Raw genomic sequence first — 14,895 nt, forward strand, 5'->3', positions numbered from 1 at the left:
ATAAAATACTCTTATTATGGCATTATAAAGAGAAGTCTGGGAAGAGTCTTATTGAGAAGGCTAAAAAGGGCTAATTCCAATGTAACCCTGATATTTGGGGCTAGTGATCTGAATCCAAGCCAGCAAGCTCAGTGTACATTCCTGATAACCTATAATTAAGTCCCTACCTCCTTCCCAGATACTGGTCTTGCAGAACCTGTTACTGTGAACAGTGCACTGCCCCAGAGGGAGGGTTATTAACGCTAGCTCCAGGCCAGACCATCAGATATGGCCTGGAGATCCCCCAACACCTGGGGGCCTTCTTGCAAGGCCCGAGAAAAGGACCGGAAGCATAATCCACGTTTGTGGGACAAGGACCACAGGGAGATATAAGGGAGGGCCCCATGCATGTTCCTTCACTCAGATTTGGAAGGCTGTTCCCAGAGTCCACCAGAGTATTAAATAGTGTCCCTCCTTTTCTTTGAAGCGTCCTTGGTTTTCTTTGGTCTTCTGTAACATTATTACCATTTAAGCTTAAGCAAAACAGCTACATAAGTATTTATAAAGTGCTTCAAATATACCAGATATGCTCCAAGTCAAGTTACCATTAGTGATGCTAAGGTCACTGCAGTGCTGTGGGCTTTAACTAAACTTACAGCACTGCTGAGGAATCTAATTTAATTGAAACGCACTCTAATTTGGATTACATTTTTTTTCTAATTTAATTCCTCGTGCCTTATATTTTCACATAGTTGTTAGTGTATAAATTATTAATTTAGTCACTTTGTTTGATTATATTTTGCTGGCATTGCTCATCAGTGCTAACGTGTTTAAATATTGGTCTCAGTGGTTGCTAAAAGCAAAGTTATGTAGGAGGGAAACACCCCCCAAAACCCAAATCTAATAAAAATGCTGCTTTGTTTACATTGTTTTATGATACAAAGCTGGACTTTGTGTCTGCCCACTTCTGCCTAATGGCTTTCGTACTATTATCATTCAGTGTCTTTGGGGAGACTAAACGAGGGGAGTCAGGGCTCCCCTTGGAGGCTATCCCTTTTCTTGTGCTCCCACACCTCTTGCTATGCGCATCTGGGCCAGTGCTAATCATTGTGTGGTCTGCAAATTCTTGCTAGTTTGTGGAAGAAACTGAGAGTAAGCATTCAGAAACTCTGATAGCAATCTGATGGAGTTATTTTACATTTGTTCAACAAAATTAGAGAAAGGGGCTTGTACTTTGTATTCTTTGCTGTGTCATTTCATTTTTCCAGTGATTTATCATGATTATTATTTGACAAAAGTGTCATTCTGCTACAAATTGGAAGAAGAAAACACAAACCTGGTTCTTCCCCACAGATAAATACTGATCTAAATTATAAGGCGTATCTGGCAAAAGACTATCCCAGGTAATTGAAAGTAATCAATAAGAAGGAAGGCATTTTTATTTAGCTCTACATATTTCATAAATGCAACTTGAGCTAACATTTCTGCCTAGAAGCATCTATGCTTAGATTAGAGGCATTTGTCTGTGGCTTGTGAACCTGCCTGAGGGCAGGTGTATTGCGGGTGGTTTTCTGGCCTGGAACTTCATCCTAGCCAATGTGCTAAACTGAGATTGGAATAACGACCACAGTCATCTCCTGATTAGACCCTTGTTTCCATCCTGGCACATAATTTACCCTCCACACTGTTGCCGGAATAACAATCTTAGTAAAATGCAATTTTATCATGTTACCCTGATGCTCAAAATCCTTCAGGGATTTTCCATTATTCATGACAAAGTTCAAACTCTAGCCCCCTGTACTAGGTCCTCCATGACCTAGTTTGGGTTTATTTCTCTAGTCTATGCATTTTAGAAAGAGTATCCCTCCTTGTCAATCTCATTGTCCCTCCTGTCTTCAAAGAGCTTCTCAAGTGTCATCTTTTTTTTTTTTCCCTTTAACTTTCATTAGCATATATTTCATGCCAAATTTATTCCCGGGCTGTAAGTTTTTGTTTTAGTTTCTTCTAGGATACTTTTTCCTTCTGTGCAGCCTCCTCTTCTGGTTTGGGAAGAATCTGCTCTTTTTCAATAGGGTCACCTCCGTGTGGCAGGGACAGCTCATGAATGGGTAAGTTCTGAGCTACATCTTGGGAAGTTTGTTCACCTGAAGTGTTCAATGACCAGAGAATCTACATCTAAACCCGGAAGTTCATCATTACTCTCTGCATTTTTAAGAATGTGCAGCAAATTGTCAGCACTCTTTTCTGGGCCACCGACCTTGTGTCCAGCCCCACTGTTTGGCCTGAAGGACACCTACCACCTCCACCATTGTAACGGCGGAATGGCACACACTGTTTCTTGGTGGCTTTTTGGATATGCATACCCTTAATGGCAGTTTCATGAGTGTTCTTAAAGTGAATACCAAGTTTTGAACCTCTTGATTTGCATGATTTTGTGGGGCTTTCTGGGTCAAATGAATAGCAAACTATTTTCAGAGGCCACCTCAGGCCGCTTACGGGAAGAGCTCAAGTGCCAATCTTATTTATGAAGCCTTTTCTAAACCTTCCCCCTGACACTCCACCGAGATAGAACTGACCGCTTCCTCTTTTATGCCTACCAGTTTCTGAAACTGTGCACCACAGTTTCTTTAATGAGGTTTGCAAAGCAAATAAAGCCAAAGCCAAAGATAGTGCTACTTCGTTCTTTCATTGAGAGTTAGATGTTGAGTTAGGCTGCGTGAGGATACTTGCTGGGGAGGCATGATGGATACTGAACTCGGACATGGGAGAGGTGACAGGACAGTTCCCCAGCCCTGGACTCTCTAAGTGGTGCAGGGAGGACAGTGGGTGGAAATGGCTCGCTTCCTGGCAGCAGCTCCCTGGCCTGGGGCACTGCTTAAGGAAGGCAGAGTTACCCCAATGAGTAACTAGATTATGATTAGTTCACTAAACCAGGCACTGAGCTATTACTGAAGGACATTCTGACTGGCCCAGGAAGCACCTATGGGTGAAGAGTGGTATTTATGTTTATAACACATTTTGATTAATTAACTTTAGTGTGCTTTCTTTTCAGATAACTAGGTGGAGAAGTTGTGCATGAAGCTTCATGTCATTCAATTAAAGGCAATGTCATTCATGGTTATAAAGAGGTAAAGACTTATCAAGACTCTATTCTCCAACATCAGATTAGGCATTTTGTTAAGTGTTGTCTGTATATGGAGAGAATAGCCCCCACTGTAGGCAATATTTGGATTTAACAAACCATTTCTTGTTCAAAATCCAGTCAATGGATGCATTTATTACAATAACTTGATTTACTGTTGATGCCAGAATATATTAAGTTAAAAATATGTTCAAGTTGGATTGGCTTTATATTGCAGAGTTTTAAAAACTCAGATTGCAGAGTTTTTCAACTTGGATCTTAGTTGAATATTAGCTACCATCTGGCTGAATCCCTTGAGACTATATATATATATATATATATATATTATATATAATCCATATAATCCATATATATAATATATATATATATATATATATATATGTATAATCCATATATATATATATTAAACAAAGAATTCTGAGAGCCACAGAGGTGAAGTAGGTTGTCTAAAGTCACACAACTATTTAATGGCTGAGCTAAACCCATAACCCAGGTAATAACCGTATTTCCTGAATAAACATCAGGACATTTGGCTTGACAAAGTAAATTTTCTGACTTGTAATTTTTTTACTAAGAAAAGTCTTTTAGATGTATTATATTTTGTAACACGTTAAACAAAGAACCTTCACTGAAGACAAGAAAATGAGACTGAGTCTGTCCTGGACTATCTCGTTTATTTGGTTTCCATGAACTCAACAACACAGAAGGAAGATGTCCATTTATGACCTCAGGACTGGTGTCTACTTACCTCTTCAGTCTTTGGTGTGATTTCCTGGTTCTATTCAGCTGCCTTCTGCCACAGTTCTTCTCCGCCGGCACCCCAGTCTGACATGAAATAAGTTATGGTGCCAAATTACTCCTTTGTGTTTGAGTGTTTGCCATTGCATAGAGGATGGAGAGTTTTGACACAAAGGATGGAAAGGCATGAACCTGTAACAGGCAGGGCAAGCCCCCTTCCCATTGTATGGAGTTATTACTGGAAAGTTGGCTATTCAGCCATGAACTACATTTCCTAGTCCTAATGCCCTGCCCCCATTCCTTGTTTTACTTCTAGATGTGGCCACCTGACTGGTCTTCACCAATGGAATAAGGATGGGAGTAATATGTTATTTTCAATCCAATGCTTTATGCTCTCTTTCCTTTCTGCCAGCTGGATACCCTAGGGGGTGGCGAAGCTTGCAAAGATGGAAGGAACCCAGGTCACCTGAAGCACAACCTATATATTTTTCCTGCTAACCAGGAAAAATAAACTTCAGATGTGTTTGAGTCTTTACACACTTTGGATTTATTAGAGCAGCTAATACTCCCCTAGATAATACAGAGCCTCTGGTTCTAAAAAGTTTTGTTTTCACTTTGAAGGTAGGCTTTTACCAAAAAATTAGTTTTAAGTATTTTTACAAAATATTTAATTTAATTGAGCACTCTAAGTGTTTAAAGAAGTCTCAATTTTCCTCAAGAGCTTAATAAAGCAAAATGGATTGAGACAGTTGATGAAACATCTAATAAACAAATTACTTGTCTAAATTTTGCTGATATCATGCTGTTCACTTCCAAATAAATTAACTTTTAATTTTAATATCAACCTTTTTAATGCCACGACCCTTTAATACAGTTCCTCATGTTGTGGTGACCCCCAACCATAAAATTATTTTCGTTGCTACTTCATAACTGTAATTTTGCTACTGTTATGAATCGTAATGTAAATATCTGTGTTTTCCGATGGTTTTAGGCTGCTGTAGCGCCTAATGTTGTAGTGTACCCTCATCTTACAAAGGACGCCTCAAGAAGTAGAATTATGGAGTCATTTATTAAAAGCCGGCGGCATATGAGGGAGCCATTCAGCATTCCAAACCTCGCAGCCTGGAACAGCTTGCCACATCTGGCTTATATTGGCAGAACATCACAAAGGTATAAATTACATCTTTGGGTCTGAAATGAGGAACCTGTTTCGTGCAAAGCAGTTACAGAAGCGAAATTGAGCAAGTTAGTTATCTAAAGTATCTATGAATCACTGAATCAACAGAAACACATTATCTGGGACCACCGGGGCAATTTAGAATAATTGTGCTGTCCAGATTCTGGTACCACTGAGTCAACCGGAATGCATTATCTGTAGCTACTGAGGCAATTTAGGGTCTGTTCTGATTCTGGGACCACTGAGTCAACTGAAACTCGTTATCTGTAGCTACTGAGACAATTTAGGATAATTGAGCTGTCCTGGTTCCCAGAAGAATGTGCTTCGATGACCAGTGAGATCACAATCAATGGGATATTCAAACCATCATCAATGGACTATTGGGATAGCATACATAAGTTCAGAAAATCAAAATAACTTTCTATTGTTTTAGCAAACAAATAAGTATGGAAGCCAAACAGCAGTTTCTACCTGAGTTGATTGCTACCATACTTCACTAAGACCATCGGAAAACACAGATATTTACATTACGATTCATTAACAGTAGCAAAATTACAGTTATGAAGTAGCAACGAAAATAATTTTATGGTTGGGGGTCACCACAACATGAGGAACTGTATTAAAGGGTCGCGGCATTAGAAAGGTTGAGAACCACTGGTATAGAGGTAAAGGATGTTGTTCTTTGGAAATAAACTAATGTTTATATTTTAGGCTCATTTTACAGTTGTACTTATTCTTTATCGCTTTTGAAAAAAGGTTGCCAATGACATAAAAAATGACTTAAAAAGAAAGTTATAAAATTTTTTTAAAAAGCAGGGTATAGAAAAAAGGACAAGAAAAATATGCTAACTGTAATTGTTCACGTGGTTGCTGTGACTGAGTATCAACCCTAAGTCTAAGCTTCTTGTCAGGCTGGGTAAGAGGGAGGCATGATAAATTACAACTCAGCCACCAGAAAGGAGAAAGTGTACTTACCTCTTGTAGGGCCGTGAAGACCCCCGGTGGGTCCTTTGGCAGAGCGACGACCCCAAATCAAACGCCGAACTCGAGTCTCGATGCAAAAGCAAGAGGTTTCTTTATTCAAGCGCGGCGCAGGGACTCACAGGCAACAACTCTAATAAGAGACTGCTGACTGGAGCCCTGAACCAGGGTTGGTTACAGGCTTTTAAAGGCAAAAAATCACACGCAGGTGGGGGGCAAGATAGAATGTTGACTTATTCTCACGGGAATGGTATGTTTTATCTCAACAGAAAACTTTGTGAGAACAGAAATTTTAACAGAAACCAGAAGCTAGGACGTTTACTGATAAGCGCTGAGGTGGAGGTCAGCATGCTCTTCTCTGGGAACAGAGCTGTGCCTGCTTTATTTTAACTATTCCTGCGCCTGCTCTGAGAGTGCATTCTTTCACTCTCAGGGGAGGCAAAGCTTTGTCTAGTACTGTTGCAGAAGACCAAAGAAAACCAAGGACGCTTCTGAGAAAAAAAGGAGGGACACTGTTTAATACGCCAGTGAACTCAGGGAACAGCCTTCCAAATCTGAGTGAAGGAACACGCATGGGGCTTTCCTTGATATCTCCCTCCCTGTGATCTTTGTCCCACAAACATGGATTATGCTTCCGGTCCTTTTCTCGGGTTTTGCAAGAAGGCCCCCAGGTGTTGGGGGATCTCCAGGCCATATCTGATGGTCTGGCCTGTAGCTAGTGTTAATAACCCTCCCTCCGGGGCAGTGCACTGTTCACAGTAACAGGTTCTGCAAGACCAGTTAGTATCTGGGAAGGAGAGAGGGACTTAATTATAGGTTATCAGGAATGTACACTGAGCTTGCTGGCTTGGATTCAGGTCACTAGCCCCGAATATCAGGGTTACATTGGAATTAGTCCTTTTAGCCTTCTCAGTACCAAAATCTCAAGGAAAGGGTCCTCAGTGTTTTCATCTCAAGGGAGTGGGACCTTCCAAGAGTGAAATCGTAACAGAATGTTTTAAATTCTTCAACTTAGTTTTGTGACATGAATTTTTAATGATATTGAAAAGGGAGGATTAGGCTAAATAATGACGGAAAATCTTTTGTTTATTTTGATTTCTCACATATCTTAAAACCTAGGGAACTTAGTACATCTTTGACTCAGGATGGGTAAGCTCTGGACCAAATTGCTGGTTTGATTCTAAAAGTAATTTGAACAAATTATGTCATTAGTCACGGTGAACTGATAATTGAAGGTGATCATTCTTGTGTTTTTTAAAAATACATATTTTTATTGATTTTAGAGAGGAAAGATAGAAACATCAATGATGAGAATCATCCATCAGCTGCCTCCTTCCTGCACACCCCTTACTGGGGGTATGTGCCCTTGACTGGAATCTAACCCAGGACCCTTCAGTCTGCAGGCTGATGCTCTAGCCACTAAGTCAAACCAGCTAGAGCTAAAGGTGATCCTTTTGATTTCCTTGGGAAGCAACTTGGTTATGTCAATGTATGACCTTGGAGTTCTCATAGACTGTGGATTCTTATGTTAGGATTCCTAAGGAAGCAACCCCATATTGAAGCACAAACCACCCTAACTAGACACTTTTGAAACAGGAACTTTAGGGGAATATATGCAGGCTTAGGGAATTTTTAGAATTGGGGTCCATGGAAAAACACAGGGCTACAGACTGGGAGAAGGTACATTTCCATAACACAAGGAAGCCAGGTGCAGTTACATTTCCATAAGATAAGGGAACTGGAAGCAGCCAAGAAAGGTCTATATTTACAAAATAAAGAAGGAGGAGGAAAGCCCAGAAGGAGTAGGAGGACAAAGAGGGAGGAGGGCCTCAGGAGTCACTATAGTAACCAGTCTAAGGGAATAGTGACCAATCAGAGGGGATATCAAGGCACCAGGATCTGAAGCCTTTATAAGCCATAGGGAAAAGGAACTCAGTGGGATCCTTTCCCCCTCCCTATGTGGGATTTCATTCTGTGGGACTCTTTCCCTCTCCCCAGGTGGGAGTCTGTACTTGTTCTTCAATAAATCTCCACCTTTGCTATACTACCCTCTGTCCGTGGATTCATTCTTCAACTCTGGCAGACAAAGAATCCGAGTTCTAGTCCAAAAATTCGGTATCACTTTCAGGTACAGGTCTTTCTCAACTTGGACTTAATGTGCTCAAAGAATATTGTAGCTGGAGATGGTCTTATTAGTCACCACTTTTTAGGTTGATGATCAGCCAGCAGTCCCATAGATAGTGAAAAAAGAACTGGAATCAAAGAACCCTAATCTAATTCTTAGCTTGTTTCTACTATGTAACAGATGCCTCTTTTAAGTATTAGTTTAATGCCATTCTAAATTCAATAAACTTTACTTCATTAAACATCATTGATAGAAAGGACCACCCAAATATTTCTTAGTTCCTTAGACTTTTTGGTTATTTCTATCTTATCTACATTATTTTGTTTCATCAAATATAGGTAAGCATTGCAAAAGAGATCAATGTGAAAATATTAAAAAAAAAGAAAAGTTGAAATATTAATCTCTAATAATAGAATGATGTTATGTTCTTTTTACTCTCTGAGGATTTCAAAGCACTTAACATTACCTCATTAAGCCAGGTGCTGAATCAGAGATTGGATGTTATAACTTTATTCTTATTATTTATTTAATACTATCAAAGGAGTTGGTTCTCAGTGGGAATTGATAGCTCCAAAACCTTTTCTTCATGTTCTAAATGGACAAGTACCATCAGCCAATATTTCTTTTCCAAAGATAATCAATAATCATTCAGAAAAATAGTGGCAAGTTACCCATAAAAATCTTCCCAAATGAAGTAATCAAGTAATTTTTAAAACTTTGTAAGTTTATATTGGTTTGATTTGGCATGTGTGGCCTAATAGGAATAAAGGAGTTTGTGAGATTTTATTAGTTAAGAAAGAGGAAAACCACTTATTCTTTCTTAACAATTCAAACTTAGAATTTCTACCTCTTAGAAGTTACCCATTGTACTGCAAATTCATTCTTGCTTTTAAAATGCAGGAGTACTCTATTGTTTAAAAAAAGTAAGTGGTGACTTTATGCTTGTCATTGCTTTTTAAAATGCTTTATTATTATTATGCAATTTAGGTAGTTTTTGGCTTCTAAAAATGTTGACCTCAATATGAGTTTCTCTTTTTAGATCAAAAAGCAGTTACCTGTTTTCTTGGACTTTGTTTTTCCTGATAGAAAGTTTGCCAGAGTTTGGCTAATTTAATTAAAAACATTAATCCATTCGAGCATAGGAGTAATAAGTGGATTGTCTATTTGGCCCTGGTTACCTTTCAATATGAGTGATTAACTGTTAATTATAGACCTGTGTGTGCAGTGTAAGAATTATTCCTATTCAAAGTTAAACTTTCAACCATCTCTAAAATGACAGAGGTAAATGACAGTGATGCAGTTTTGAGAAGTGGTAGACTACATTGACAAAGCTACTGTGAGGTGTTTAGGTGTGTAACACTTAGAGCAAGTGATCATGTACATTTTTGATCACTTGCTCTAAGTGTAAACATATCATTTGGAATATGCTGCTTAAAGTTCTTGCCTAAAAGCAGAACTCTAGTAGGCTTATTAAAGTGGTTGCAGATCCCTGGGCAGGGAAATTCAGACTCATTTCTTTATTATGCAAATTACAAAGGCTGTGCTAGGGGTGAGGGAGTTAATGACTACTAAATGATGATAACAGGTTCCAGCCTCTTCTATCTTTTAGTCACTTAGTGAGGGACAAAGGAAAAAGACTGAGGGGTCATTGAAGAAATAACTTCAAATTTATGATTTGGACCTATTTCACAGGTAGAATTTTTAAAACAGGAATAAACAGATGAAAATAAAAATCACCCCAACTTGCTTCATCTAAAGCTAACACTACTAACATTTTGCTACGTATAACATTTTAACACTAGTAACATATGCTCTATGAAATACAGCTTAACATGTTTCTATCAAAAATTATATCACTTTTATGTGACTTTAAATGTCATTCATTTAACTTCATGAATTTCCTCCATGTCTGTAAACATACTTCTAAAATGGCATTGTATTCCATCATTCACCACTGTACCATGATTTATGAAACAAAAGCTTCAGTTTTTGGACATTTAAGTTGTTTCCGATTTTTTTAGTATAATATAAAGTGCTGTGATGAGCATCTCTATACATACATTTTTGTCCAATTAGTTCTTAAGATGAAATGTAGAAGTATAGTTGTTATGTCAAAGGCATACCACTCCTTAAGATTTTTGATAAATATTGAAATTTTTCTTGGAGAATTTCTACCAATTATACACCTGTGAACATATAAAATTCCCTTTCCCTCCAAATCTTAAAAATACTATAATTTTTTCAATCTTTCCTAATGTTAAAGTACAGATTTCATTTTTTAAAAAATATATTTTATTGATTTTTTACAGAGAGGAAGGGAGAGGAATAGAGAGTTAGAAACATCAATGAGAGAGAAACATCGATGAGCTGCCTTCTGCACACCCTCTACTGGGGATGTGCCCGCAACCAAGGTACATGCCCTTGACCAGAATCGAACCTGGGACCCTTCAGTCCACAGGCAGACACTATCCACTGAGCCAAACAGGTTAGGGCCAGATTTCTTTTTTAATAGCTATTCTTACATTGAATAAGTTGAATATTTTTTCTTATGTTTATTGGCACATTCTATTTCTTCTTTTTAGTTGTCTATTTATGTCAATGTCTTATTCTATTAATGTATTTTTTTTTTCTTAGTGATTTTACACTCCTTTGATTGAGGAGAGGAACTCTTCATCTGTCATATATGTGGCCATTATTTTTACCACGTTTTCCATTTGCCTTTTAACTTTGCTGATGGTGATTTTGATATTTAGACATTTTTACTTCTAATGGAGTTATACCTTTCAGTCTTTTTTTTTGGGGGGGGGGTTATTTATTTATTTATTTATTTTTGCCCTACAAAAATAATACATTGTGTAATATTGTTTAAGGTATTACAATAGTAGTACATAAGTCTCTTTCCCCACCCCACCCCCGACCCCCCCTGGCCTCCCCGGCTTCCCCCACCCCCCGGCACTTGCCCTCGTCCCCCCAAAGAAACCATTTTTTAAATGTGATTATCATTTTAGTTTGACTCCAATCTTGCCCACTTGCTATCAAAAACAACAGAGATAATTACCCAAGACGGCACAGCCAGGAAATGGCAGGATTCAAAATCTGCTCATCCTTCCCACCCTTGTGTTGAACAAGATAATACTGGGAAAGGCTTAGCACAACCTGACATAGATAGGGTAATCACTGGTCAAAGGACAGATTGATGTCTCCTCTTCCAATCACCCCCCACCATGTAAAGGACCCAATGCCCAGGTGGGAATAAAAGTTAATGGAAACCCAAGTTCTGCGGTCAGTAATTGGGTCACAAATGAGCACCCTCTTGTCCCTTTTAAAAATAATATATCCACTTGGAATTTGGGTGGAGGACACCTGGAGGCCTGGCCCAGGTACACTGGGGCTGTCAGAACACACCAAGGTGGCCATGCAGAACAGAGTTAGGGTGGGGGCAGAGGGCAGGCATAGCTAAGGCTCTGGGACTTCCCCAGCTGCCCAGAATAAGCTGAGCCCGCAGAGATTCAGCTCTTCGCCTCGGCAGCACTTTCAGAATTGTTGTCCGTTATCTCTCTGCCCTACAGCAGGCACCATCATGTTCTCAGTTCTTAGTGTCCAGCACTAAACATGACCAGGGCAGACATCCAGGATATGGCAAGTCTGGCTAAGCCCCAGGAGCTCTTCAGGTCTGACTCCGGCACCTCCTCGAGAAGTCTTCTTCCCTGACACGCTGTTTCCATGTCATCTGCCATGAATCCCCACAGCTCTGAATTGCAGACTCAGAAATATTTGCTGAGCCTGGCCAGTGTTGCTCAGTTGGCTGAGCATGGTCCTGTGCATTGAAAAGCTGCCAGTTTGATTCCCAGTCAGGGCACATACCCAAGGTTGTAGGTTCACCAATCCCTTGTCAGGGCACATATGCCTTTCTGACCTTCCCCTTTAGGTGCTCCTCCTCATCATGGTCACTGCACCCAGGTGGACCTCTCAGCCCCTAGACCAAATGGTTCCTGGAACAAAGGAACCAGTCTTGATCCATCTCACTGTGGCATCACCAAGCAGTGCTTGGCATCAGACTAAGCACAGGCAACATCGGTAGAAGGCATCATAGTTAAGAGGTGTACCTCTGGAGTAGACAGATCCTGGTTGGATCTGCCACTTGAGACCTTTGTAAATTCCTCTCAGTTAGTTTGCTGGTCAGAAAAATGGCTGGCGAGAAGTCCAGAAATGATGTTTGAACTACCTGGTTGTCAGGACAGCCATTATACACTCAACCCAGGGGGAGGAGCAGACCAGGCCTTTCAATAAAAGGTATCTAGTACCTGAGCTCTGTAAGGAGGAGGCAAAGTCACAGTAGGTTTGTTCTTCTCTGCCCCAATCTAATGTCCTCTACCCCCAGGTCACCTAGAAAATAGCCTAAAACAAGAATAAAGTACTAATATTTTATTTGGATGGTGTAAACCCAAGGCACTGAGAGGGAGAAAAGCAAGGCGGGGGAGGATGGGAGGCAATGCAAGGCGATAGCAGGTGGGTCCCGCTTCACAAGCCTTGAAGCACAGCAGGTGTGCTCACTGGCTGCTTGGGACATCTCCCCACTGGCTGTGCTGTTCAGAGAAAGTGTCTTGCAGCAATTCAGGGCAAGGAGGAAAGAAGAGGGAATTTATCTGCCTTGGTCTCTCCCAACTCTCATTAGTCAAATGTTACCCAAGAGGATTAACTCACTCAGGCTTCTGTGTTGCCAGTGGCTACCTGAAATGCCAGATCCCATGCCCTGTGGTGGGGCATTCCATCCAAGTCTGGAAGTGGTGGGAGGAGATAAACTCTGGGCATGTGGGTGGCGAGTTCTGGACAGAATCTGAGTCAAAACATAAGATGCGTCTCAAACAGTCCAATAGTATTTTTTTCACTTACTAGAAGACCTTTGCCAAGGTCTCATGGCTAGTAAGCGGCATATTCAGGATTTGAACATAGCCTGGCTCTGGAAAACCAAGATAAGAATCTTGGATTTTTTATAGCAGGCAAAGGAGATTCACTGAAGAGTTTCAAGTTGAGGAGTGACATAAAGAGCTTTGTAATACAGCTCCCCATCTCTACTTTGCTTCATCTTTCCATGTAGCTAAACTCAGCAACAGTAGGTGGCCCCAAAGAGGTAAGGGCATCCAAGACAGTTTTTGAAGAGTCCCTGATGGGTCCAGCTCCGATGGGCTTCATTCAACACTGCCTCGTAATGTTTCTTGCTCTGCAAATAAGCATATACCTACTAAAGAGACTAGCTGGTCAGAGGCAAGCAGGATCTGTGTGGAGAAGCCAGAATGAAGGGAAGAGGAGGTTGACCTAAAGATCAGGAGCAGGAGGACCAGCTCTCTCTTCATCACTGGCCTGTGGACTGGGGGATCCTGGCGCCCGCAGATGAGTCCTTTGGTGTTGCCTGAGATGGTCAGATCTCATGAACTCTCGGCCGCACTGATCACATCTGTGTGGCCGGTATCTGGTGTGTATCCGCATATGTCGTCCAAGCTCATCAGAATGGAAGAAAGACCATGTACAACCTTCCCACTGACATTTATAGGGCCTCTCACCTGTGTGTTTGCGTTGGTGACTCAGGAGGTGGGAGCGCTTGGTGTAAGCTTTCCCACAGTTCTCATACGGGCAGCAGTAAGGCCTTGCAATCGGGGATCTGCCCCTGTAAGCCCTTTCCGGGGCCCTGCAATTCTGCTCTGCTCTTTGTGGCGTAGGTATAGGCTGCTCGGGTAGGAAGGGGTCTTCCTGGGAGGCTGGCTGGCTAACAAAAGAGTCCTGGGATTCTAAAGTCATTAATGATGGGGAGCCATCTGGGGGCATTCCACAGTTGTGGGGATCTCTAGGGGGCAACATGTGAGCCAAAGAGGGAAGCCCAGCCTGGCCCCCAGCAGAAGGCACAGTGGCAGGCAATAACATTGTAGGTGTTAAAGAGTCCCTATTAGAAGGTACTGTGGGGTGGCCAGAATAATGCATTGTTGGTGTCCTAATGTGGGACATTGTGACTGGTGGTCCATTGGGGGGCATGCTCAGATTTACACTGAAGGTCATGGCCATCCCTGGAATATTGGGCTCTCCAAAGGACATCATCTGGGACCCATTGAAAATCATCATTCCTTGTTGAGAGGGAGACATTCTCTGACAGTAAACCATTTGGGAAGGAGGGAGAGTCACTTGGGGGCAATAGTTCACACTATGCTCAGGCAGCAACACATTGAACTGTGGCCCCATTTCATCTGCATTCTGCCTGGGCTCCTGAGCAGAAACCAAGGGCATCCTCTCCAGCTGTGGACTCTGAAGGAGGTGTTGAATGCCTGATGAGTCATGGTTCCAAGAGGTGTGCCCTCCACTGCTTTCGGGTGATGGTGACACCGACATCGACTTCTCAGTATCCTGGTGCGGAGCCGGCGGCCACTGGTTCGCACGCTCCATCTCAGCCCGGGATCCGTGCACCGCGGAGCTGTGTGCGAGTCCAGACCACGTCCGAGCCGAGCTGAGCCGCGCTGCCTCGGCATCGCAGGTCGCGTGTCGCGTCTACCTTTCAGTCTTTTTTTTTAGGTGGGCTTCTACTGTGGGTGTCATGCTTAGAAATCATTAACCCATCCTAAAAATTTTTAAAATACTTGCCTATAATTCATTTAATGGTTTTAATTTTTATATTTAACCTTTAAATTATTATGAAATATTCCACACATAAAAATTGGTATGAAGAATAATTTAAGAGAGGCGGTATATGTACTGGTTAAGAGCACA

At 41.2% G+C, this 14,895-nt stretch overlaps 1 protein-coding gene and 1 pseudogene across 2 annotated transcripts; both read right to left on the reverse strand.

The window, feature by feature from the left end:
* Positions 1-1,947: 1,947 nt before the first annotated feature.
* LOC308251862 (large ribosomal subunit protein uL22-like) lies at positions 1,948-2,668 on the reverse strand (annotated as a pseudogene). The gene is made up of 2 exons: positions 2,577-2,668; positions 1,948-2,470 (listed from the first exon to the last, which is right to left on the reverse strand). The product of its transcript is annotated as a large ribosomal subunit protein uL22-like (transcript).
* A 10,790-nt stretch (positions 2,669-13,458) lies between these two features.
* Positions 13,459-14,520, reverse strand: LOC308251863 (Krueppel-like factor 17; the record flags this gene model as incomplete). The annotated part of the gene is made up of 1 exon (XM_080675527.1): positions 13,459-14,520. One exon carries the CDS (start codon positions 14,518-14,520, stop codon positions 13,459-13,461), a length of 1,062 nt encoding a protein of 353 aa, XP_080531653.1.
* Between the last annotated feature and the right edge of the window lie 375 nt (positions 14,521-14,895).

This window comes from Plecotus auritus, assembly GCF_963455305.1.
Source record: "Plecotus auritus genome assembly, chromosome: 6".
NCBI classification, from domain to species: Eukaryota; Metazoa; Chordata; class Mammalia; order Chiroptera; family Vespertilionidae; genus Plecotus; species Plecotus auritus.